The following is a 25,621-nucleotide window of genomic DNA, read 5'->3' as shown; positions in this document are numbered from 1 at the left end:
ATGAGGTTAGACAAAACACTAAAAGGAGAAGAAAAATAATTCAAAGGTAAAAGAAGGCAACTTAGTGAAGCTGAAGTTTATAGTTGTGGCCAAAGTTATCAGCCAGACATCAATTAAGAGACAGGGAGAAACTGTGACCTTCAAAGGACTACCTTTAAGCATTTGGTAACAAGATCAGAATACTAAACAAAAAGTCTTAGCCTATATTTTGAAATGCTTTAAAGTTTAACACCATTGGATATATCTTCCAAAGGTTTTACATGTTTAATGTCCAGAAAAACATGGATTAGAAGCTCCAGTGCCACAAACAAAACAAGCAAGTGCTTTATAAGCTTGCCTCAGACAGCTCTGACAGTTTAGCTGAACCTTGGCCCTCAGCAAACCCCTGATGCTGGAATCCTCACTGTCTTTCCTGAAAAGACTTTGTTAATGGGTGAGCACCCCAACTCAAAGGAGTTTTTTTTTGCCTTTTTTTTGGCAGTTCTAGCATCAACATGCCTTGATTCTGATCCACAGCATTCTCTATTAATCCAGTTCTGAGTTTAACAAACCAAGACTAGCCATTGCACAACAGCTTTGACACATATGCAGACAGAATCTGAAAGATCCAACACCTCACCCTTGATCTATGCCATAATTAAATGAATGTTTCCCTGAAGGAAAAGGATGTCTTTGGTACCAACACAATACAAGAGCCTTGTGATATGTGCAAGACAAGCTGCTGTTCCAGGATATTTACCTTTCTGCAAGCAGGACAAAGTCCATTCTCGTCAGTGCGGATACGATGCCAACAGAAACGACAAATTTGGTAGCCACAGGTGCAAGGAAAGAAGTTGATGTCATCAATTTCCAGAGGCTCCATGCAAAGAGGGCATTCCACAGGGTCTTCCTTAGCATCAGGGCTGCGAGACATCTTTATATGTTCGCAGAGCAGCAAAAGTTTATAATAACTTAATAGACCAAGAAGGTCAGCACTTGAAGGTCTGTAAAAAAAAAAAAGTTATTAGTACTTTTAACAACCTTTCTTTTGTACCTTCTAATATTTCAGTTTTTCATCACTTTCCTTCTCCCCACACATTAGCTACTAACACACAAGCTACTCCCTAATAAACTTGAGTGTCTCTTCCTACTTACGAGTCACACAAGTAATATGAAAGACGGCACTGGTGATGTACATTCTGACCTAGACAGGCAAACACTTCTTTGAGAGTTCACTAGCCTGTTTGGGTTTCAAACTATATAGCTGCAAAGAAAGGCTTAACAGTGTACCCCATACATTGCTTTTAAGTTCTGTCAGTTGCTTTAACTATTGCTTTCTTGACATCTTCCAGAAATCCAAAGTAAAACCTTGAATGTAGGACTTCATGTTTAAGATCTATTTACTCCTTCACTCAGAGACCTGAAATAACATTTAGGTCATCCATTCAGACTTTTCAGTAGGGTTACAGAATTACCAAACAAAAACATGGAAAGCTTCTTACTCAGGAGGATTCGTTTTTCGGTCATTTGGTCCAGAGACTGATCTCTGAGATCAGCTTTCGGACTATTAGCCAAGATTTGTCAGGTAAACACCTTTGCACACGTGTCAAACAACTTTCATAAAGCCATTTATGCTTTTCACCAGCCTTCAATTCACATCAAAGCCCAAGTTTATACATGCGGTCAAACCCCTCCCCTACGTTTTAAGTTAGAGTGCGGCTACAAAAAGGTGTTTCTGGATCAGAATTTTGAAGAGAACCAAAATTCAGGTCACCATCTTTTAAACTAATTTCTCGACCTCAGTCATTTGAGTATGCTTCTATTCTGTCAGTTTAAGAATGAAGCACAAGGTAACTTCCAGACGCAAAACAAGGCACATATAGTCATCACTGAAATATTCAATCAATTTGGGGTATTTTTCTTTCTTTCTTCATTTAAGTACCACTCTGGATATTTGAAGTTGTATCTAATGTCAGCAAGCTGTCTCCATCTGCTGCATGAGACACACATGTAGATGGGACAGAATAAAAGGGCAGGAGTAGAATTTTTGGGTGGACCTTTTACAGGTAACAAAACCCAAACAAACTAGAAACCCACGAAAAAGATGTGACCAGAACTGATAGTTGGATGGTTATACTATCTGTAATGAACTATACCACTTCTTGAGCTCAAAAGTTTTCTTAAAAATCCAAAATTTTTTTCACAACTATGCAACACACACACAATCGAGAATCCCTTCCACTTTCCCAGACAGTTTTCTCCTTCATTTCTAACAAAAAACTACTACATCATGTACCGTCCAATCTTTCTCCAGGCTTTTAGAAGCAAGTCCAGAAACAAATTCTCACATCCACCTACTTGAAGAAGAGTGACATTTACTCCTGTCCTTGGAAATGAGATGACTGAATGTTTTGAGAAAACCCTTGCTCACAGTTTTCTGTATGTTATACTACTAACCTAATGTATTTATGGTTTGATGCTTTAACAAACACAGTAACAAACCAGTCCTGTTTATAATCTTCCACACTCAAAATCATACTTCCTTGCATAAAGCCTCTCTCAAAGCCCAAGAGTTTCCGGCTCAAGGATAGGATCCCTCTAGCATCAGTCTGTAATACTTGTCCCTGTCCTGCACATGTCATCAGGGACAAAAATTCCTCTGCAAGCGGACAGGAGAGAACCCTGAAGATGAACAGCATACACACACACACAACCAAAGCACCATCCAAATAACACAGCAGAGAATACATAGCTTTATACAGGAACAGCTGCATCATAACTAGGTTAACCTGTGTTTACAGGCTGATATCAGGAGCCATGGGTAACTGCAATTTTGACTAGTTTGGTAGGGAGTGTAGCCTCTAGGCACAAAGTGCTGTTCTGGTAAACATGCACCACTGTCCCAGAGAGAGAAAGTTCTACTGGATACTCACATAAAAGTAAGGATGAGAGAGAAAGGATTTTACATGTGCTAAGCATATTTTCTCTTTATGGCATGCACTAACAACACTGTCCTCTTTCTGACCTTCACAATGATTAAAATCAAAACGTCAAAACTCCTACAATACAGCAGCTTTTACTTCATTATCTATGCTTTCATTAGTGCTATAATTACAATAATTTTGACAAGCTTAAAACTAGGTTCTAGGACCTTACCAGTGTTTTCTACAGAGAACACTAGCAGAATCTGACCTGAAGGAAGGAAAGTATTAGTTTGTTTAGGAGCTTTGTTTTGGTACAAACACATTCCCACTGGCTGAAGAGTGGGAGGAACTGTTATAAGTCCACAGCAAATTATTTAATTGCTTATTATGCAGATAACTTAACACACATTTCTATAGCAACCCTTACATTTCCTGTAAACTTCTCACACTTACGTAGCAGCAAAACCATCACAACATGAAGTGACATTGAACTGAAACATGGTATAAACTCAACAGATTTTCTGCAGTTTAGATTTGGAATTGACTTTGTCACAGATCTCCAAACAACTAGTCAGTAAACAGACACCATATTCCCTTCAACCATGTATTCATTCCACCACACGCTCAGCAACTTTGAGCCTACTGAAACATGTCTAAACAAAGCCATGCTAGTTAGCGCTAGCAAAGCTGTAGTTAAAAAATGCAGTTTGGAAGAAACTTCAGCCACCACAGTAAAACTACTGAATTATGAAGTTACTATTTGGAATCTCCACTAAGAAATGTCATCAGTTCATGTGGAAAAAAAAAGTGTGACATATTAGCAAGTGTCTCTGGGATATACAGACAAGCTCTAACAAAACTGCAACATGATTAACATTTATGAACTGTTTAACACTAAGAGTTCAGCAGCTGCTAGCAATAATGCCAATAGCTTGATTCTGTTAGCAAGTGGCCTGTTATTTTACAGCAAGAAGTAAAGAGCAGCTGTGTGCCATGTTTCTTGAAACCAAGTAAGAGGCAATATTTATTTATTTGGAAAAAGATCACTCAAGCATCCTATTTAGAAATCCTCCACTGAAATGTGTCTCCATTTTAGGAGGGTTTATATACCAGTGTCTGTGTTTCAACTACATCAGAACAATGCTTGTTTTTTTTTCAAAACTGGAATAACATGCCCTGTAAGGCATCATTAATGCATTGTTCATACGGCACTACTGAGAAACAGTAACTAGTCAGCTCTAAAGCTATTCCAAAACTATTCCAAACAACTCAAGATTAAGGTCACAGGGAAAGTAATGCAGCCATGGTAAAACACAAAAGGCAGTTTTATGTGCTGTGTTCAATCCAGAGTACTTGGTCTTTTGGATCAAATTCAAAGAGGTAAAATTAATAGCATCTTAGGAGAAGAAAGGAGCAAGGTTGCACACATGTGCACACGCGATACAAGCAGCTAGAATTTGTCCAGTCACTTTCCAAAACACCAATGACTGCAGCCAAACGGGGCTCCGACAGCTCCACATCCTGTTTACAGGAGACTCTGCCAAACCGTTCATGCACACAGGGATGCAGCCGAGGTGGGCAACGTCCAGCAGCATCTTTCAGATTCAGTGAATTTGTAATAGGTTATAACCAAAATAGAGAAATATATAGATGTGTGTCTTATCTCTTCCACCACACCAGTAAGTTCCTTTCTTCTTCAAATACATAGGCAAAATGAAAAAAAAAAAGATAATTTTTCATTAACTCTGGAAAGTGCTTACTTAAGTGGATTTGACAGCTGTGTCTAATCAGCTTCACTGTACAATTGTTTCTCTTGATGAAATCCTCCAAATATTGCAGCCAGGGAAAAGAGATCCTACTATTTGAGGGTACTTGCCTAAACACAATTTTACTTTTAATATAGCCAGTGATTTCAGTCCATTTAGGATGCAGACGTTGCCTTTCCCTTTTTCAATTGAGGTGAGCAAGTTTAGCTTCCAGCAGCTTATCTTCCCTTCTCAATTTTAAAAGGATTCATAAAAAAGGGGGCACAGCGGAAAAACAACTAGCTTCTTATCCATTCTTTTTTCTAAAATTTACCAGTTAGAGACTTGGCATGCACTCCTCCTCATCTCCTCACAGCACACACCAGAACATCTCCACCTGCTAGCAGTTCATTTTAGTAAATGTGTCCCTTAAACTTTAAAGTCCTGCCCCAGGAGGGCAGACACGTTCTCCCCCTCACACAATGGACTGAATTCTGCCTTGTTACCTGCTTTAAGACACCAAAAGCATCACAGCCAAAAGTTGTCAAAATTTAGTCATGAAAAACCTGAGCAAAGGACTCGCATCACAGAAAAATATTTGGAGACTTAGGACCTCTTGAAGGAAAAAAAATCCAGATGTGCTAGCTAATGTTTCACTTAGAGTTCAAACATACCTGACACTTGAAGTGAAACAGGTCAGAGTCTATGCACCAAACCTTTAGTAAGGGCTCATTAAACTTACGCAAATGGAAACTCATACTTTTTTTCATGGCCTTGTATCTTTTGAAACTCATCAGCCCTGACAAGTCTCAAGAATATGTCGCGGATGCTGCCTGTGTAACACCACGGGGAAGGCAGCTCCCACCCCAAGACACCCATTGCCACCCTGACAAAGGATCTGTCCCCTTTCCACACTTCACCTCTATGGTGATCCCACGTCCAAGCTGAAGACCAAAAGGCAAGCAGACTACAAGCAGCAGCTGTAAATGGGTTATCCCTCCCTTAAATCAAGGGAGCAGCAGCATTTGTATCAGGCCGGCACAGCGGCTTCCACTTGGACGATCTCCTCCCACCAGTGACTCTGCTGAAAGGAAAGCAGCCTTCATGGCCTTGGTCTCTCAATGTTTTTAAGGCTATCACCTCATTGCATTGCAGTAATCACTGGATGGTTTACATCAAAACCTTTTCTAGGCAGGCTGCAGAGAAAAGTCCATTTTTACTTTTTTAAGCACGCAGAACTGAGGGAGACGCAGCAAGTCAGTCATTCAGGGCCCCACAGAGAAACAATATAGGAGAAAGTTCATATATGTGTGTCCCAAATCATGGACAGATGGTCTAGTCATTAAAACACCTAGTTTTGGGTCTTAATTAAGTCATCCCCATAATTCAGAAAAAAAATGGGGAACTTCCCCAAATCACCTCTGACATGCTACCCTCTACTTGCCTGTCTTTTTCTGAAGCACTACACAAGGAAAGTGATCCCTTTCTCACACCAGCCCTTCACTCTCATCAAAATATAGTGATATTTTACAATCATCTGGTTAGCAACACTGACATGAGAGACAGCACAAGTGCTGAAAATGGACTATGCTTTTCTAAGTTTTATGGTGCTGTTACTGAGAACAAAGACACCTCAGTAGCAAGCAAGCATGCCCTTGAATTCATCCAAGCTAATTTTCATTGGAGAGAGAGGGTAAGTTCACTTCCTACTTCTTTTTCCTGACTGTGCTGAACATTTAAAGCCAACTGTACTTCTAATTGCAAAATCATGCCCAGTAACTACATGATCTGTTTTCTCTCAGGAATAATGTTTAATCTGTCTGAGGTCTGTACCTACATCTTGATGACAGTACAAACAACATGTAAGAAAAGTAACAAGTAGACAAAGTCCCAAATGTTTAGAAAGTATGACCAGGAATCAGGTAGTCAACTCAGTATTTCTAAAATCAGTGTTAACATTGACTAGGATTATCCCCAAGTTACATAGCTCAAAGAGGTCAAAACTGAAGTCTCTAAAGCCTCCTCCGCTTTAAGCCTCCCTGCAGATGCTTGGGGAGCTCACTCTCATGGTTTCAGACTTCAAATTCTGCCATCATAAGCAGTTATAATGTCACTTCAATCAACAAGGCTAAAACATAACTATTATTGCTGGGTCATATTTTACCTAAAGCAATCCTCCATCCAGCTCATGACACAGCCATGCAGAAGCTCACACCAGTACAGGGAAGACTTAGAAACAAGCACCTGGGGGTAGCAACTGTTCAAGCAGTATATACAGCAACAGTGCAAAAAACAGCCAAAGAATTCACTAGATAAGTTTCAACCTAATGCCCTCAAGGCATGCTAGTAACAAAAATAGAAGAGTCAGATGCCATCTGCTAAATGAAAAGGGAACTAATTATTCTTTATAAATCCAGTGTGAACACGAACTATTTCAAGACAGTTATGTGGCAAAAAAAAAAAAAGATCCTTTTTACTCATTTAAACTGAACCAAGAATTGGTCGCTGTAGGCTTGTTATAGGACTCGGAGTTTTTATACATAAACATTTACATTCTATCAGTGACACATAAATGTCAAGATGTTATTTACTCAAATAAATTACTTTCTTGCAAATCGTGAACAGAATCAAGGTGTAAAATTTCATCTGGAAAGAGAATAGGCCAAATAAGATTCTGACAAGCTCATCCACAAGCACACAAAGCATTTGACACAATTACTGAAGACCACCACACTGTCTTAGCATCTAGGTCAACTCATTAAATGAAATTAAAAGCATAATATTGCTATATAATTGTCCAAATTAATTCTCCGCATTCATTCACATCAGACCTTGAATGCTAGTTTTCCTGATTTTCTCTTTCTGCATGTCTCCATTTCATTTTTGTACCTATAGCACAACTATATATAGACATAATATACCAAAAGCATTTGGATAATGAATTAAAAGTGGGTTATACAACTATCAGTTTAAATATCTTATAAGTCTATGTCACAGATAGTGACCATCTCATATTGGTATTTGTATATAACAAATTATATATCACAAATTGTTGTCAAAGAATGTTGCAGAGACCATAACTTATCATGCAAAAAAAAAATCTGTCAAAAAATAGATCCATCAGCTGTTAAACATTAAATACATTCAATCTGAACTATCCTGAATTCCTATTACTGGGAAAATGGGTGCTACTCCACTTCTTGTACTTTTTCTTCAGAGCATCTGCTACCAGTCACTGTCAGAAAGAGGATCCAGATAGATCAGCTTGCCAGTCATGCAGCAACCACAGGCAGCTATTGAACAGACTATTTGGGGAATGGAGAGTCTATTCTGTTCACGAAGCACTGTAGCACAAAACACTCATTCTGCAGTCGGGGTACCTACACACCAATGTACCATAGTTCAATTCTTCCATAATGCTGTGTTCTATTTAGTCCTTAGTAAGGTAATACATACTCAAGCACACACTTGTCCTCCTTGTAAATCTGTGAAGCACTTAGAGCACTGGAAACTCCTATTCTTTCCATATCCAGTTTTCTCCTTGTCTGAAGACTAGCATATTGATTTTATTGTACAAGACTCACATTCTAGCACAGCAGCACCATCAGACAGTTGGAACAGTATTATGTAAAAGACAGGCAGCTTAGAGATTAAAAGCTTTGTTAATGCATATACATAGAGTAATTTATGATATGACAATATTTACTTGTAAAGGCAGTCACTAACATAATAACACATATTGCATAATAGCGCAGAGTACCCCAGTAGACTGAGTGCTTACTGATAATGAAATGAGCTAACGCTGTGCAGTCACTCACACTCCCAAGGCACAGAGCCCAGGTGAGTGATGGCAGCTCCACCTCACCGACCTGTGCTTCCATCTGTTTCACACAAATTTCCAACCCCCAGTTTTTCCAGTGCTTTTACCTCCACAGATTAAAAACTCTAGACATAGATGTTTCATTGCTGCTATCCTAAGTAAATCTGCAGACACTGGCTGGAACAGCCCATGTTACAACCTCCGAAGCATGACTTCGTGTATCTCACTTAACTATGAATTTCTCATTCTTCTGCTGCCTTTTACTCATTAGGACTTAAAAATGACCTATTTTAAGACAGACTGCAAGTTAACCCTACTGCCAATTTAAACCAATTTTTATTTTTCAACTATAAAGTATATTTTCTTCTATAACTACTATATATGTTGATCTACAACTAAATAAAGTGGGGTTTTTTTAAACTCAGAAAGTCTCTGCATTACCCATACTTAAGTTGTTGCTGTTTCCATACATAACATGTTCCTCTAACTTTTAAGGGTTTGTTTCTCAACCCAGTATCACTGGTACACTTAGTAACTTATTTTAGGGAAAAAAGTGTCTACTCAGACTTTTAAACTAGCAAAGCATACAAAAGTCATATGAACTCTTAGATATGCTTGTAATATAAGACAGTATGTTCGCAAAACTTGAAACCAATTTAAAATATCTAAAAGTAGCAATGTTAACAGTAGGTTATATCCCCAAATCCTTCAAGACTTCAGAACTAGTATAGCATATCCTCATTTTCCTTTCCTGAGGGTAATACAAGAAAAAAGATTTTTCACCTTAAGAGAATTGTTTCCTCCAGTGAAAACGAACACATCATTGAATGAGTAAATTAAAGTGACATGGCATGACCACACCTTTAAGAAAAGTTGGTACAGCTGGTAAACGGATTTCAGTTCCTTGGCTAGTGAACTCCACTAGGGTAATTAATGCTAGAAATCAGTACTAGCATCAATCAATGAGTATTAATTGTATGTTGAATATGATGAGTACTAGAGGAAATGCTAATTTATGTGACAAAGATCAATAAGTAGTAGACTTGCATTATAACACTTGTCAAACTGTTTTTTATATGGGAATTTAGCAAACAAACTTAAGAAACATGATCTACAGACCAATTCAAAATTTCAATAACAAACCGCAAAACACACAACCCAAAAAGCACAACATGCCGCCCAAGTGACCACACCAGTGCCATCCTTCCCCTTTGCGCAGCAGTCCAGGCTGCTTTCCTTCCTGTCCCATGACACAATTCAGCTGTGCCTGTCTCCTAGGCAGCCCGCTCACCAGCTCCCACTTTTTACCCGTCCCTCCAGCGTCATTCAGCCTATTCGTATTTTCCTAGGATGCCTTCATCCAAAAGAGGAGAAAACCAGTGTCTGCTCCAGGCTTTCAGCTACCACAGCTCTTATCAGTCTGTTTCTTTCTTCGCTGGAGAGGTAAGAACATGTCATTCTGTAATGAAAACTTCTTGCGCTAGCTTGTATTAGATTGCATACTTAATAGTGAAGACCAGTATTCCCAGATCCAATTATAAAGAAAAGCTCAGCTCTTAAGAGTTCCACAGCCTTTAAAGAGAGACGACCCAGAAATTCTCACATACACCAGGGAGAGAGAGAGAGAAAGGAGAAAGAAAAAAAAAAAAAATCACCTTACTTGAAGTTGCAAGACTGTATTTGAATATAATCCAGTTTGCAACATCCTGCCAGCAGCTGTCACCTTCTGGATAATTTACCAGAAGGACTTACTTTTGACCTGCTGCTCCAGCTGCATTAGTTCACACACACTTAATATCACAGCTGGTCGGATCTGAAAGGATTCCTGAAGAACAAGAGTCACGCATACCATCACTGAAGTACAGCCTAGCACAGAGCACCATCAACGCAGAATCCTCAGAAAGAAGCATATGCAATTTTTTTAATATACTTGCATTACAGAGCAGCTCAGCTTTTGCATTGAAAAACCTCTAATTTGCATTTTCATGGTGCAGCACAAACAAGACTGCTGCAGCATCTTTAGAAGCCCTAGCCTGCCTGTCCAGCTGTACTCATTGATTACAACAGTCATACTATCCAGTGCAAAAACTCTGTAACCAGTTTTCTTAATAATTCCTGGATATTTATGTTATTCAAGTGAAGGAAAAAGAATATTCAGTTAAACCTCCTACAAACAGGTTTCTAGAGATTTTTTTATTACCTATTAGATAAATATCTTCCTCTATAGCAAAAAGAGTTTTTGTGATCTGCCCCTGAAGAAGCAGTTACAGAAGCTGCATCTTCCACAGAAAGCATAACTAAGGAAAATGCCTTGGACCCAAGGCATGCTACACATGAAATGTTTCTCTTTGGATTTTTTTTTTACAAAAATTCACTGACCTTTCATTATTAAAAAAATGCAACACTACCTTTTGCTCTTAGTGGAACAGTATCCAGTAGTTAACACATACACACAATTCCGAAACTATTCAAGGAATAATACTGAAAGTTAGAGCTGCTGGGGGCAAGGGGGAAGAAGCACAGAAAAGGTGGATAAAAGCTGATCACACCAAATAGAAACACATTCTAACTTGCATTATATGTATTATAAAGACACATAAGAATTATCAAAATGACTTGCAGAAAACTAAGTGTAAAAGACTGATTGCAGGTCATGGTTTCTTGTCTCTGCCTGTTAAGTATCTCAGGAACCTTTCAAATTCCTCAACTCTCCCTAGTGAATTGTTGAGGCCTCACAGCAGTATTAAGTGATAACGAACTGGAAAAAGTGTATCAGCCGCATCTTAGAACTCTTAAAAAACCCTCACACAACACACATGGCAAGCAGTAAATTTCCTGCTCATTTATAGGTGGGGAGGATTGAGCACCCCACCTGCCTTGTCTCTAGCTGAAAGCCCCCTTGAACATCATTCTTAATTCTACAGACTGTTCAAGATGCATTTCTTGAACAGAAAGAGTAAAAGTGAATGTACCAGGTAACTCTCTCTCTTTGTTACCAAGACATGAATAAAACTAAGAATTATTCACTCTGAAACTTAATAACACAGCTGAATACACTTCAGATTTAGCAAATGGGAGATCCAAGTCAGTGTTAGCAACCACCCCTCAGTTCCCTTCAGTAACATCCTTGAAATTAGGAAAGCATCAACTAAGACACCAGGAAAAATCTAAGAACACATTTTAAATAATTCTTATCAAAGCTCTTTATGTAAGTGTTTAAAATTTGCTTAAAACAACCTTCAGAAAACAGATGATAAAATACTTAATGCTGATTTGTTCTCTCCACACCTTCTCAATTAAGGTGTATTTATTCTACGCTTCAACTCCTGCAGTTGTTCAACATTTTCAAAAGAGAACAAAAGGATAATTTGACCTTTAAGTATTACAGACCTATTATGTGCTTTTCCAGTCATTTTAAACAGCAAACATGAACATATCAGCCTATTATTGTTTTCTTAGCAACAACAGTATTAGGTCTCCCATGTTTTTCCATAATCCCTGAAAGAATAAAGACTTCTTAGCCGGGCTCGGGGGAAGAGAAGTGCCAAAACAAGTCTAAGACTGAGAAATGTGCACAGAGAAAGCCTTATACAGCTCATCTATAAGTTCTGGATGAACAGTGATTCCAGCTTGAGTGCTTCTGCTAATCAAGTAATAATGCAAAGCACTGAGCTCAGAAGAATAAAAACTCTTTGTCAAAGTCCATGCACTCCTCAGTGCCCACAACTCTATCATGAAACTCTGGCAGCTGATGCCAGAGATTAGAGAGCTGGCATGGAGTACACTGTGTGACACATTGATTAAAAAAATCAACAGCCACATACCGCACTGAATTCAACATGCCTGCTTATTCTTATGCAAGTAAAACACAAACTTCATCACTTCCCTGGTCAGAAACTGTGAAGCACCTATGTCAGTGCCACCCCTTGCTTGTACTTCAATGTAATCTTAATTTATGAAAAAAATAAACCACAGCAACTACTTATCTTCATTTCATGCTGGAATTATGCTTTACAGAAATCTCAAAACGTCTTCTGATTCTCCAGGCTACAGCTTTAATCCTGACTTCTCAAAGTGTCCTATTGGATGCCATGAGGCAACAAAGCCTTCACAGGATTTACTTAAGAACTGCAATAACCAGAGCAGTCTGCATGGTATAGATGCAGTATCAACAGGATACATGCCTCACTCCTGAAAGTTTCTATAGACCTCAAAATAAAATATATATATGTAAAAAAAAAAAAAGCAAGGGAAAGCAGCCCAATCTGTACATAAGAAAAATCTACATTCTTTGAAAAGAGTCACAACACAATGGAGAGAACTCCAGAAATACCATTCCTCCAGAGCTGAAGCTGCTTCTCTAGAAAGCGAGTAGTAGCCACGCATTACCTCTCTCTTCTCAAGGCAGAAACTTCCACACCGAGGTCAGCCCTATAAGCAGGAACATCAGCACGTGGCCAACTGGACCTCGGCTCTAACTGGAGATGACAGCAAGAGAGTAGGAAAGAAGCAATAATATGATGAAAAAATCAACTGCTCATTGTCATACAAGCCATTCTTGAAAAGCTTGGGAATGGAAAAGAAACAGTAAAAGTTAAATTTTAAAACTATTAAATAATATTTCTGGACCCAGAGATATAGCCTAGGAGCTGTGATCCTGTGTGCTGCTATTCCACTGTACAGGAAAGAGTGCAAGGAAAACTGCTGGAGCAGTAACAGCTTCTGACAGGTTTACTCTATCAGATTTTTTGCACTATTAACATTTAAAATACTTCCAAGTCTGAATCAAGTACTCTGCCTTTTAATGACTCTGCTTACATACAGTCAAACCAAGATGAATAGTGTGTTCTCCCCTCCCTTCCCCCCCCCCCCGTCAGTTAACTCAGCCGCAATTTTTTTTCATGTACATCACATTTTTTGAATACGCTGTGGTCTAGAGCTCACTTGTACAGAGCAGACATAACACACACAACTGCAATACATGACAATGTGAATTACCAAACTCAGGTCTGATGGGAAAACAAGCCATTACATTTTGTACAGTCCTTTCTTGAAATGGGGCTTAGGAGGGGCAAGGGAGGGGGGAAGAAAAAAAACACAAACCCAAACAAAACACACAAAACCACACACAACAAAACACAATCAAACCGATCCCCTGGTCCAAAGTGTTCCTGACTCAGCAGAGGAAGAACAAGCCAGAATTTTCTCTTTAGGAGCATCAAGCCAAAGTTAATGAAGTTGCATTTTAAATTTCCAAGGAAAACACGCAGTTTGGGAAAGATCGTGACAATCAGCAACCAGTCACAGAACGCTGACAGATAAATTGCCATTCCCAGTCACTAAACCTCACAAAAATCCTAAATATATTAAGCACGGGTCTAGAATTGGGATTTCTTGCCTCCATTTACTAGAATAAAATTGAAAAATCCCCAATGTCTTAATACACATAGCCTGTAAAATTGGCAAAAATAGTTTTTCCCCCTCAATCCCTGCACATTCATTCTTTAGCTGATAGCTCTTTTCAGTATAGGCTCTAATTGCTACAAATGCGGAGTGCAAATTTATAAAATCAAATGTAATTAATGCTTGATTAGACAATTTTGAATCAAACTTCAGTGGGGTAAAGGATAAATCTCTTCACAAACATTTTATGCAAGAGAGCTATAAAATCTAGTTCACATTTATTTTTCATGCCATTTTGCTTAAGAGCTTGGCACACATTTAGTTTAGAAGTTATTTGCAGGTTTACTTGCAGAATCTGGTCAGTCACATATCTTGATCAGGCAGTCCAGTCCCCACCTACTGAGCCTGTACTTCAAAACTTTTGCTATTGAGTTTACACAGATGCTTTTTAATGGGTAGCTACAGTACCATATTTTTAGGAACAGGAATTGATAGTAAAAACATCTTAGAGGAGAGTTTGCATACTCATCCTTTACTGAAAGGGAATGTTTTGCTTAGAAAAGTATTAAGATACTGCAGAGAAAATAAGTACATTGAAGTTCTTTGCCTCTCCTCCTATTGGGTTTACAGAATCAGAGGGACACTGGTACTCTCAGTACTGCACATTATTTCAGCATCTAGTCAGGTATTAACCATCCAAATAAGCATTCATAAACAGAAACACATCAGATTCTGCAGGTGTGAACAAATACCACAAAGCCTGTAGCTTTTAAGATTTAGTCTATAATCAAGTCCAATGACCATGCTAGTTAGAGCTCCAGTTAGCAGACAGTCAGAACAAGAAGAGGAAAAAATATCCAACTGTCCACACAGAGACATGTCGGCCCCATAAATAATTTGAGTAGAGTCAGAATATGTGGACCAGAACAATTTTGTTTTCTCCTTAAATTTCAAAATGGCTTTCAACAGGGTTATGCTGACCTCTCTGAAGAAACTAAGCTGCCATCAGAAGTGTCTGTCCTCTCATGGATTAAGAATTTATTTCAAAAACTTGGGAAAAAAAAAAAAAAAAGACAAAAAACAACAACAAGGGAAGTCAACCATGGGATTCTCTGGTATCACAGACAGAAACCATTCTGTTTATTAATGACTGGAGAAAGCAAGTAAGGAAGAAGTGGACAAAAGTTACTACACCAAAGGTCTTGCCATTTAAGACTAGGACAAAAATCTGAAGGACCTAATGAGACTGAGGAGTGATAAAATAGTATGAAATATATTTTGCTAAATGCCAAATGATGCAACCAAGGAAAAATGACTTCTAAATGAGCACAATGATGTGCCAATCCACATAGTAGCTTTAAGTAACAAGCTCTCTGAGCTGTCATAATTATCTCCTGTAACATCATCTCAGCAGACAGTCACAAACTAAACACAAGGAACCATGAGGAAAAAAACACCAAACAATATCACTGTAGAATTCTACAATGCATCTGCATCCTGTACTCCAAATAACTCTGCTTTCCTCTCCCGACATGCAGAAAGAACTAGCAAGTATAACAGAAATAACAGGAATTACCAAATGTATCATAAAGAACAAAACTGACCCACTGGAAAAAGGGTACTGTGGGTACACAAGTAAAATGGAAGAGGTAAACAGAGAATATGCATATATTCACATTTATATATGTTACATTATATATGCGTATATAAATAAAAATAAATAAATAAAACACTGTGCTTGGTTAAACTGTGAAACTCCTTGCTATCAAAGGCTGCAGATGACAGAATTTAAACTGTTTAAAAATAATCAGACAAGGTGAGCAGGATGGAAGATACAGTATAAAGTGAGTAGTTCAAATACCATTAAGCAGAAAACACACTGCCAAGGAAGTGGTTGGGCTGGACACTCCTGGGCTGTAGAAGTCCATAGACTTAGGGACCGTTACCAGAAAGCATCCTAGAAAGTATCACTATGTTCACCTTGATCTTAGAGTCTTCTCTAGAACATCTGCTGCTGGCCACTTATCACAGCAAGATACTGGGATAGACAAGTTTATTCTGATCCAGTACAACAGTTCTTGCACATGGTATTGATCTAATTTATTAATAAGTTCCACACTTCTTAGAAACCTAAAAGGGGAAAAGAACCATTAACACATACCACTGAGTTTGAGTGGTTTTGGACACTGGTATCCTTCCACATATTTTTAATTCTATTTCCAATCCCCAGAGCTGACTTGAGCATTTTGATAAGCATGCTTTTACAGTAACTAGAACCTGACAGAGCACAAGCAGTTATTCACCTGGCATCTGCTAAACAGAAGAAAGTGAAAGAAATGTACCATACAGAAAAGGCAGGGTGAGTACAGAGATTTCCATGTTTAATTTAAATCAAGAAAAGTTCTCCCACAGTAACTTCATCAGAAGTCCTGAAGCTGGTTACCAGCAGCTAGCCAGGCAACAGATACACACAGCACAGTTTTATCCTAAAGAGTGACTGAAGTGTCTCTGAAGGGAAAAACAAGAGCAGCTACATAAGCCCAGTTTGAGCAGCCTCCAGGAAGGTTCCTGCTTATCACCTGCTGGCAAACCTTATCACATCAACATTCCCACTAGGTGGAGAAAGATCATCCACAAACACTTTCTGCTTGTATCCTTTCAGCTAGAAAACATAACCAGGAGTTTGAATATGTGTATTTTCACTTTGCTGTGGATACGGTTTCTGGGAAGAAAATTAGTTAATTATGTATTTGTTCAGATTAAGAGTTCAAGCCCACTTCTACCAATAATTTAGGGCTGGACTGTACAGTAATGCTATACTTACAATAAAGTAAATCACAGTCAAGTTACAAGAGCCTGTATCCCAGTGCTCTCTCTGGTTTAACTGCCAGAATAAGCTTGTTCTCATTGTATTCTGCCCTCGTAGATATAAGACAGAGGAAGGAGGTTGCCATGAATTAAAAATAGACTACTCAAATCTTTAGGATCCAGAACATGTGGAATACTCCACAATGGACCAAAAAGCCATGGGATAGACTTTACAGGAGTTCTGCTGTAATGGGAAGCATAGCAGACGTATAGAGTGCATCCTCCAATCAGTATCAGGAAACACAGACAATCATGTGCAGCCTGAGTAGGTTAAGAGAAGGCCTGTATCTCCTCAGCAAGGGCAAGCATCCCAGGGAGCTCAGTATCACAGGGAAGAAGTGTGAAGAAATTCTTCACTTCTTCTGGTGAAGATCAAACATATAACAATAACAACCAGGAATTAGAGATAAGTCTCTAGAAAGACATTCACACAGCCAGCACACAAGCATCTGATCATCATTACAAAACTGGTTATATCACAGGAATTTGAGAAAAGACGAAATCAGTTCCTTGGGAAGAAAAACCACAATCACAGCCCAGAGCCACAACTCTAAGAACTAATTTAATGTGTTCCAAAACTTTTCATTTACAAGAAAACCCTGCAGAGAAGTATCACAAAATTTCTCCAACAAGGGAAGGTAGTACACAATCATTTTGTTTTAACATTTAAGAGGCTGCAGTTAGCCCCACCAGCTAAACGGCACCTTGCATCAAGGTGAGGTATTTTCCTTGCCTTTCCACAATACACCTATCCTGGGAAATGGCAACATTAAACCTTGCAAGTCAGACATATTTACTCTGAGTTGTAGGCTGTTTACACAATTTGTTTCACAGAAGAATCAGTCACTTCTAAACAAGGTCCATTGTGCTCAACCACTGCATTGGACATAAAGGAGATCTCATTCATCCATGTCTACAGACCCTGTCTTGCAGAAGGGAAATTCAGAGAGCTGGTGCTAACACCAAAGCTGAGATGACTGTAGTAACACCCCACCTCACAGGTTTTCCCCGAGATAGGGCTACATAAGATTTCAAGAACAAAGGAGGAAAAAACATTTGCTTGTAAGGAAAACATTCTCTATGGTCACTGAATGACTAGACTGTTACTGAAGCAATTAATGTTCAAAACTACAACAGAAATCTCACACCCATGTCAGGTACCACAAACTTAATATCCAGAGTCAACTTTCAGAATATATTAGCAAGTATGTTAGAGATTGATGCAAACAGACTTAGGAGGCCAAAAGTTTAGATCACTAAAGCATGAACGCACTTGTAAAATACTTCTTATCTTTCTACAAATTAGGCTGAAAGAGTTTGCCTTGTACACTTCCCCAGAAGTTGAGATCCTTGCCTTTACAAAAGGTAGTTTACTGCATTAAGGTTTCACACTATTCAAGTTACTATGAATAAAGACTGTGGAAGCATTAAAAAAAAAAAAAAAAAAGCAAGGTGGGACAACCGAATAAACCCACAACACACCCACCCACAAACCAAAACTCTAGTATGCTATCATGACTTCTCTGAAGCTCCCTTTGAAAATTCTTAGCTTGATTATCACTGTCCTTTTTCACCCTATGGGAAGAAGCACAAGAAGAAACACAGCTGTCTTCCACCTACTAATGGTGCAAGGGTTTTTCTTTGTTTTAGGCCACAGATATGTCTCAATTCAGGAAATAAATTTTTTTGGCCTATACCCTTATATTGGCTTCAAATTTCTCCACTCTCAGAGACAACTAAAAAGCTTTGTTTATGGTGATCTGTTCCAGCACCAGACCCTACACAGCCAGCAGAGTGATAATCAAAGTCCTCAGTGCAAAACAGTGTCAGAAGCATCATGGTCCTGTCTAGATAAAAAGTAAGGAACAGAGATTCAAGAGGAGTCTCAAAGTAGTTGGCCTAGAAGATTAAATGCAGCAAGAATACCTTTGTTTCTTGATCAGTATAGCAATCCATCGTAAGCCTTTGAGCAGAACACTCTCAAGACACTGGTCAAAGGAGAGAGGCCTGTATAAGCTCAGGGAGGCTCTCCTGGCATTCCTTGCAGAGAAGCTGAACCCAGGCAAACATGTATCAAAGCAGCCTATCAAGAAAAAGTCACAAGCTTCAGGAATTTCTTCATTAAAAATAAAATTTTAAAAAGATGCAGGTGATTTATTCTGAAAGTCATTAGCACCAAACAGCAATCCGAATGAGCAATATATACCAAACAAGCCTCATACTAAACACAGCTGTATAATCCATCACACACATCTGAATGTTAATTCCTGAATTCAAGCAATACAGAACCAAGAAGTGGCTGCACCCTGACTTCTTATTCGTTTAGCAGCCCAGGCCAAGTACAGCAGCTCCTCAGGACAGAGCTGTTTAGCATGTCCAGACTCAGATACAAGACCCCTGAGAACAGAATCAACCAGGCATCAGAACATCATCCTTTCCCTTGCTACCATCAGGCATTTGAGATGTGCTGTTACTGACTCTCAGCCTTCAGTTTTCAGAGCTCAATCATTTACGACTACTCTTCTGACAAAATCATTCTCTTTTCATTAGGACATTCCACTTTGTAAGTTTTATGATATTTGAGTCTTGGACTTCACTACAGCATTATCTGCACATATCCTAAAATTGATTCTCGAAAAAACCCCAACTGATGCTTCTGGTTTAGAGAATAATTTCAAATCCAATTTTAAAAGGGAAAATGGCTAGCATACACGGCTATTCTAAATAGCCGCATACCCCCACTAATCAAGGTATTTGAAATATTAATATGCAAATAAACCTAAATCAGCTCAGCAGTCGCATTGAACAAGAAAAATAATCCACCCAGTCTACGGGTTTAGTGTTTAGAATTTCAAGATGCCACGTAATAACGAACCAGAATGAAATACAAATGTGTGCTTTTTACATTTATGCTTATTGTGTGTATTAACTATGGGACAGACAGCACTAGACGGTATTTTACATGCTATATTCACTTTAGGAAAACAGTTAAGCACGAAGCTTATTATAATGAGGAAAAGTCTTCCAAAATTAGTCTTAAAACCACAGAAGTTCCATTTGAAATGTGCGTGCAGAAATAAGAAAATAAAACAATGGGTCACACTGCACTACCACTTTTGTGTAGGCTAGTATGTGATTACAAACGCATAGTAAAAACTTTATAGTGTGGTTTAGTTTCTATTTGCAAGGTGCTGAGTAGTAATTAAGTGTCTTAAAGAGCAACCAGAAAACCCCTATTAGTGTTCCTACGTTAGAGTGGAGTCATTTCACTGTCTCTAATAGAAAAATTCACTTTCAAAATAATGCTAAGTCATCACACCAAAGACTTATTCCCTGGGCTTTAAAAATATATTTATCAACATTTATCCAGTAAACAGCATAATTATAGAAGCATCTTTCCTGGAGACTTGGAGAGGGAAGGGGGGTACCATATTATTCAGGCACATGGCACACAGGTTATCTGCTTCCTGACATATGCTATAGCCACCTCAGACAGAACAGACTACACATTCCAAGTTCTTTTAATTCCCATCTTCGTAAGGGCCAGATCCATACAATAATGAAGACGGCGTAAAATAATCTGCACAGACCACAACATCGCAAAGTATCTTTGCTCCTCTGACTCAATAAAAGACAGATTTTACCTGCTTTTTAAGAAGGGACATCTGTCTTTGAAAATCAGGTTAGTGCTTTCTCCTCAGCTACTTTAACAGAAAAGGCTTGTGATCAGTATTATGCCTACAGATAGCTAAATCAGATGTTATCAAGAGTTTTAGTTGATAACATAATGCATATAGAAAGACCCAGGTAGTTAAGACTGCCCATAAAGCATTAGCATGGCAACAGTTAGCTAGCAATGAACAGACATGGTAAATAAATGGCACCTTTGGTTTTGTGGTTTTTGGTTTGGTTTTGCGTTGTGTTTTATTTTTTCTTTCTCCCTGTTTTTCATCCATTCTGTTTATTAAAACTTGGTTATTTGTGCACGTCTCAACTACGTCATTGTTCCCAGTTCTACACCAGAACATAAGTCGGGTAAACTCCCAGCTCTCATACAAACAGCAAACCTTTGGAGAGGGATGAAGTACTCCAGCTGCTGCTAGAACGTCAGCAACTCAATTCCCAGACCCTCTGGAAGGAAATGCTCATTGGGTGGAGTAGGCAGTACAGAGAAGAAATCCAAAGTCAGAGAATAACAGAAGTAACCTCCTCTCCCAGGAGGAAGAAATGGCAAGGTCAGCGGCAGGGACGTGCTTCCCACTGCCCCATTCCTTAGGGTTACAGATTACAGTAGCTGCCAGGTTCACCACCTTCTCTGCAAGGCAAGAGCTCCAAACTCACCGCGTGCAAAATTCACATTATTTCTCCACTGCAATGAGCCCAAATGTAAAGTGCTACTTACAAAAAAAATCATCTTTCAGTGAAAATTCCTGTTTAGTTTTTCCACTTTCATACAACATAGTTTCACTGAAAGCCTGAAAACTGCTTTAAACACTTTTAAAGTGACATTTGTAGCCACAGGGTTTTTTAATTATTTTGGTATGTATAGCCACAGATAAGACTAAGAATGATGGAGTACACAGAATATTCTATCTAGATTAAGATCATAGTGTATAAAATAGCATAAGATATCACTACACAGAAGGAAGGTTTTTGACATGAAATCACAAGTCACTTTGTTACACCTGAACATAGAGGTATCGATACCAAAGACAAAGCATGTGCCCACAACAGCCTTTACTTAACTGCAGCACACAGATCAAAGACAGACAAGACAAGAAAGATGGAGAGAAGGAAAACATGTCTTCCTTGAGCACTGCACACCTCTGCAGAGTCCGGAGGCTGCCAAGGATGGAGAAGCACAACTCCTGCATGCACCCTCCTCCAAAGCAGCCACAAATTTTGTAGTCTGAGATTGCATCTTTTATTAGACCAACAAGTATAATGAGCTGGTATACTGGTCTAACACAAGGTACTACCCCTGCATCCCTCCCACTTTGCAAGGGGGGACAGAATGACAAAATCTGACACTTCCAAAATTCAGTAATTATTGACTGACACAAGTTATAAATAGGCTCTTTAACATATTCAGCACTCAATCCCAAGGTTCTGACATCCCAAATTTTCATCAGAATTAAAGATAAGTTTGTTAAATTAAACAATTTGTCTTAGCATGTGCATAAGAAATAATAGTCATTTACCTTGCTACTCTAAGTGAACAGCAAGAGGAGAAGTGTGGTCATTTTGACACTAAATTAAGACGAAGAATGGCATAGCAGAGAAAGCCAACAGCTACACTTTGGGGGTGGGAGGAGTAAAGAGGTCTTTAAGACACTCTTGGAACAAAACTCATCATACATTATCCACTATACCAGAGGCTTTTCAGACAAGGCAGAAGGAGAAAATAAAGCCTTACACGTACTATATCTGAGCAGTGCAATAATCATCTTCCATCAGTTTAAAAGGGATAAAAAAAATCATCTCTGAACTACCTACTATACAGTCATCACACAGTGTCTGTAACAGGAAGCATTATGGGCACTGAACATCACAAATACATTTGCTTCCCATTTAAACACATTTACAAAACTTGCATTTAGTCTTTTCTAACAGTTCAACACAAATTTGGAGTATAGATGGCAAAATCCATTACATACGGCTACATAAATCATGCAAAGTATTTTAGGTGAAATTGCAGTCATGTACTGCTAGAATCTGTCATCACAACACACTTTGTGCAAGAAAAATATTAACTGACACAAGCTTAAAATGAAAAAAGCTTAGGAGTTTACTGCTTTCCACACAACATACAAGGTCTGCTTCTCAACCTTTTCAACCTTTAAAAGGCATTTTGTCTTTCAGAATGGTTCTTACACAGATTATCTATAAAATTATTATGATGCAGAATTGTTTATATGGTATAAGTAGCTTTCCCCCCTCTACCCTTCAAAAGTCTTACTCGAGATGAAGGTTACACTTGCATTTTTAGATGGCAAAAGGCAATATTATTTAAATTTTATTTTCAATATATCTAGCAACAGTCAAAGTACCTAATGTAATTCACTGATAAATTATATGAGGAAAACTAAAACAACTTACAACAACAGAAAAGCTACTGTTACGTTCAACATTTCCAAGAAGAAAAAAAAAAAGGGGGTAAAAAAAATTATACGTTTAGGTGAAGAGCCTGTCTGTCATCTCTGCTCTTCTTAAAACAAAATGCCAAATCCTGTTGTTTGCAGAGCACTACTTCTATAGTCATCAAATATTTTGGAACTCCGACCTTCTAGCTGGCATCTAGTTCAGGGTTAGCGGTCAACACAACATGTAAACTACTTAACGTACCTGTCAGCTGGAGTCCAGGTCTCTGGTACCACGAGTATCCCAATTTGCTCATACCCCCCACTATGCTACAGTTGAGGGGAAAAACAAAAAAAAAAGTCAACCTGAAAAATGTACTACCTTCATATTCCTCCAGGCCAGAATTAAGGTACACTTTCAGGATTATTTATATTATCCCCTGCTAAAATTGTTTGACTGACAAAAAGCCGAAAAACATTACTGGACACAGAAAAAGTTCTCACAAACACACTCAAAGCATTCTACAAAGGTATTGAATAGTTTACAAGCACATATATTAGTTTATCAATCCCTAACTAGCTTTAGTTTGCAAATGCCATTAAACCATCAGAAATCTTAGTACGTAAGAGTGAAAAAGACTGTCCAGTGTTTTGTTTTTGAAAGAAACGCAAGTACTATGGTACTGAAAAATTATGTGTCCTTCACCTTTAATCTAACAGAAATATCAACATAACAAAGGGTTAGTTTAAAAACATTTAATTACTCACACAGAATTCCCATGCTTGAGAAAGAATACCTACAAAATCTAGAATAATTAGTGTAATGACACTATCAGTAGGTACAGTGCAAAGATGAAGAAAAGTTTGGGGTGTTAGGCTCAGATTTCCTTCTTTGCTTGCATTCTCCAAGGGGACACTGCACAAGCTATGAATCACCGTAACGATGTTCAACACCTAATTTTATCTTTCATGTGGGACTTCGTTCATAATACTGCTGATCACCAGGAAGCTACATAAAGGTCTTCGTTTAAGCATAAGACTGAGACTTCTAAGTTCTGCCAGAAGACAAATTATAGTATACTTGCAGATAAAAATTACAGAAGAAATTTGGGAATATCTGCCTCTCTTGGCCAAAAATCACATTTTTATAGTAAAGTCTGATTTTCTCCTGCTTTTCGTAAAGACACAAGCAACTACAGGAATGAGCATTTAGCCACATCCAGCACTGTTACTATTCCTGAGGCTTTGAACAGAAGTATCTAGCCTGGAGAACAAAGGAAAAGAAAAACCTTACAGGAGAGAGATGAAGAAAAATACCCACAAAAAAACAATCGTATGCACAACCTGCCCCAACTTCAATCCTAAACCACTTATTCCAACCCATTCTCAGCCTGCCTGCTGCTGTGGAAAGGCAACAGAGGCACCTGCAGTACCATGGACAGGGTACAGGAAAGTTGTTGCTTCTGGGAATTTCATCACTGAATTTTAAAGTGACCAGCTCAAATTTTAGGAAGACAAACAAACAACCTTTGACAGTGCAAGGGATGCAGCAGTCTTCTGTATTCTGTCCATAAGCTTCAGTGTTTATATCATGGAGTACCTTTAAGTTTAAAAACCTTCTTGCATGTCAACTGAAGCCACACTTCACATATTTCAAGGCATTTAATATAGGTCCATTACTGATACTTGGATTCAAGCTCCAATATAGACAACTTCATATCCATCAAGCTGATGATTTTTACATTTTTTGCTACAGAATCATAGAATAATTTTAGAGTTCTCTAGTCAACCTCCTGCTTGAAGGAAGGTCAGAAAGATCAGTCTAGATTACTCATGGCTTTATCCAGTTGGGCATCAAAACATTCAAGGATGGACACTGCAGAACTTCTTTTACCTGTCCCAATGACCGTCCCACACCATGGTGAAACACGTTACTCTTAAATGCAGTAATTTTAACACACATCTGCTGTAGCTCGCCTGCCTTTCACACACTCCCACAAAGAACCTGGCTTGCTACTCTCATTAGCCTGCCCATAGACACCAGAAGGTTACTATTAGTTCCTCCTGCTTCCCAAAGCCTTCTCTTCTGCAGGTTGAAAACCCATTTCCCTAAGAACTGATAGAATTTTAGTAAACTGTTACTCCTCATATGCATCTGGATCTGCTAGACTTAAAGTCTTGCATTACAATATAAAGTTTTAATTCAGAGTGGCTTTTGATCTTCATCCCTGTACTTCCCCAGATTCAACTGCAGAAGCACAGACCTCATACTAAAACCTGCTCTAGTACAAGCTGAAATGAGTTGTACACTGCCTGGCTAGGCTCACTGTAATTCCTCTCTGGGACATACCTCAACCCTAAAGAGAGAGCATCTCCTGTTCAGCCTGTAGCTGCTTCTGAGCTAGAATCAGAACTATGGAAAAACTCCTAAAAAACCACACAAATGACAGTTCTGCCAAGCAGAACAAAAGTTTGACAGGGTTTTTTATACATATATATTTATATATACACACACACCCACTTGGATACATAAGAAGAAGCAAAGTTGCCCAGAACTGCAGGCAGGGGGAAACCAACAACACACCACTCAAAGTATGTAGATCAGAAATGTATCAGAAGGGAGAACAAGAGTACATTACTAGGGCTGCTGTTTAAACCATTAAGTTGTTATTCAAAAAGTGAAATACATTAACAAATAAGCCACATGCATTTGATTGACTGAACTAAATTTCTAGTAAGGTACAGTGCCAGCTACAAAGTTCTTATATCAGTTTTCCCAATGCTCAATCCAGCTGTACAAAG

At 38.6% G+C, this 25,621-nt stretch overlaps 1 protein-coding gene across 7 annotated transcripts in view; it reads right to left on the bottom strand.

The window, feature by feature from the left end:
* CNOT4 (CCR4-NOT transcription complex subunit 4) overlaps nt 1-25,621 on the bottom strand; it is an 80,104-nt gene that overhangs the window by 42,999 nt on the left and 11,484 nt on the right. For all 7 annotated transcript variants that reach the window (XM_071800594.1, XM_071800612.1, XM_065836588.2 and 4 more), the window contains exon 2: nt 740-983. In XM_071800594.1, the coding sequence (XP_071656695.1) occupies nt 740-913 (174 nt within the window). In that variant the 5' untranslated portion in view covers nt 914-983. The remainder of the gene's footprint in view (nt 1-739; nt 984-25,621) is intronic.

The sequence above is a fragment of the Patagioenas fasciata genome, chromosome 1 (assembly GCF_037038585.1).
Source record: "Patagioenas fasciata isolate bPatFas1 chromosome 1, bPatFas1.hap1, whole genome shotgun sequence".
NCBI classification, from domain to species: Eukaryota; Metazoa; Chordata; class Aves; order Columbiformes; family Columbidae; genus Patagioenas; species Patagioenas fasciata.
The sequence above is the reverse complement of the archived record's forward strand: the minus strand, read 5'-3'. Positions and strand labels throughout refer to the sequence as shown.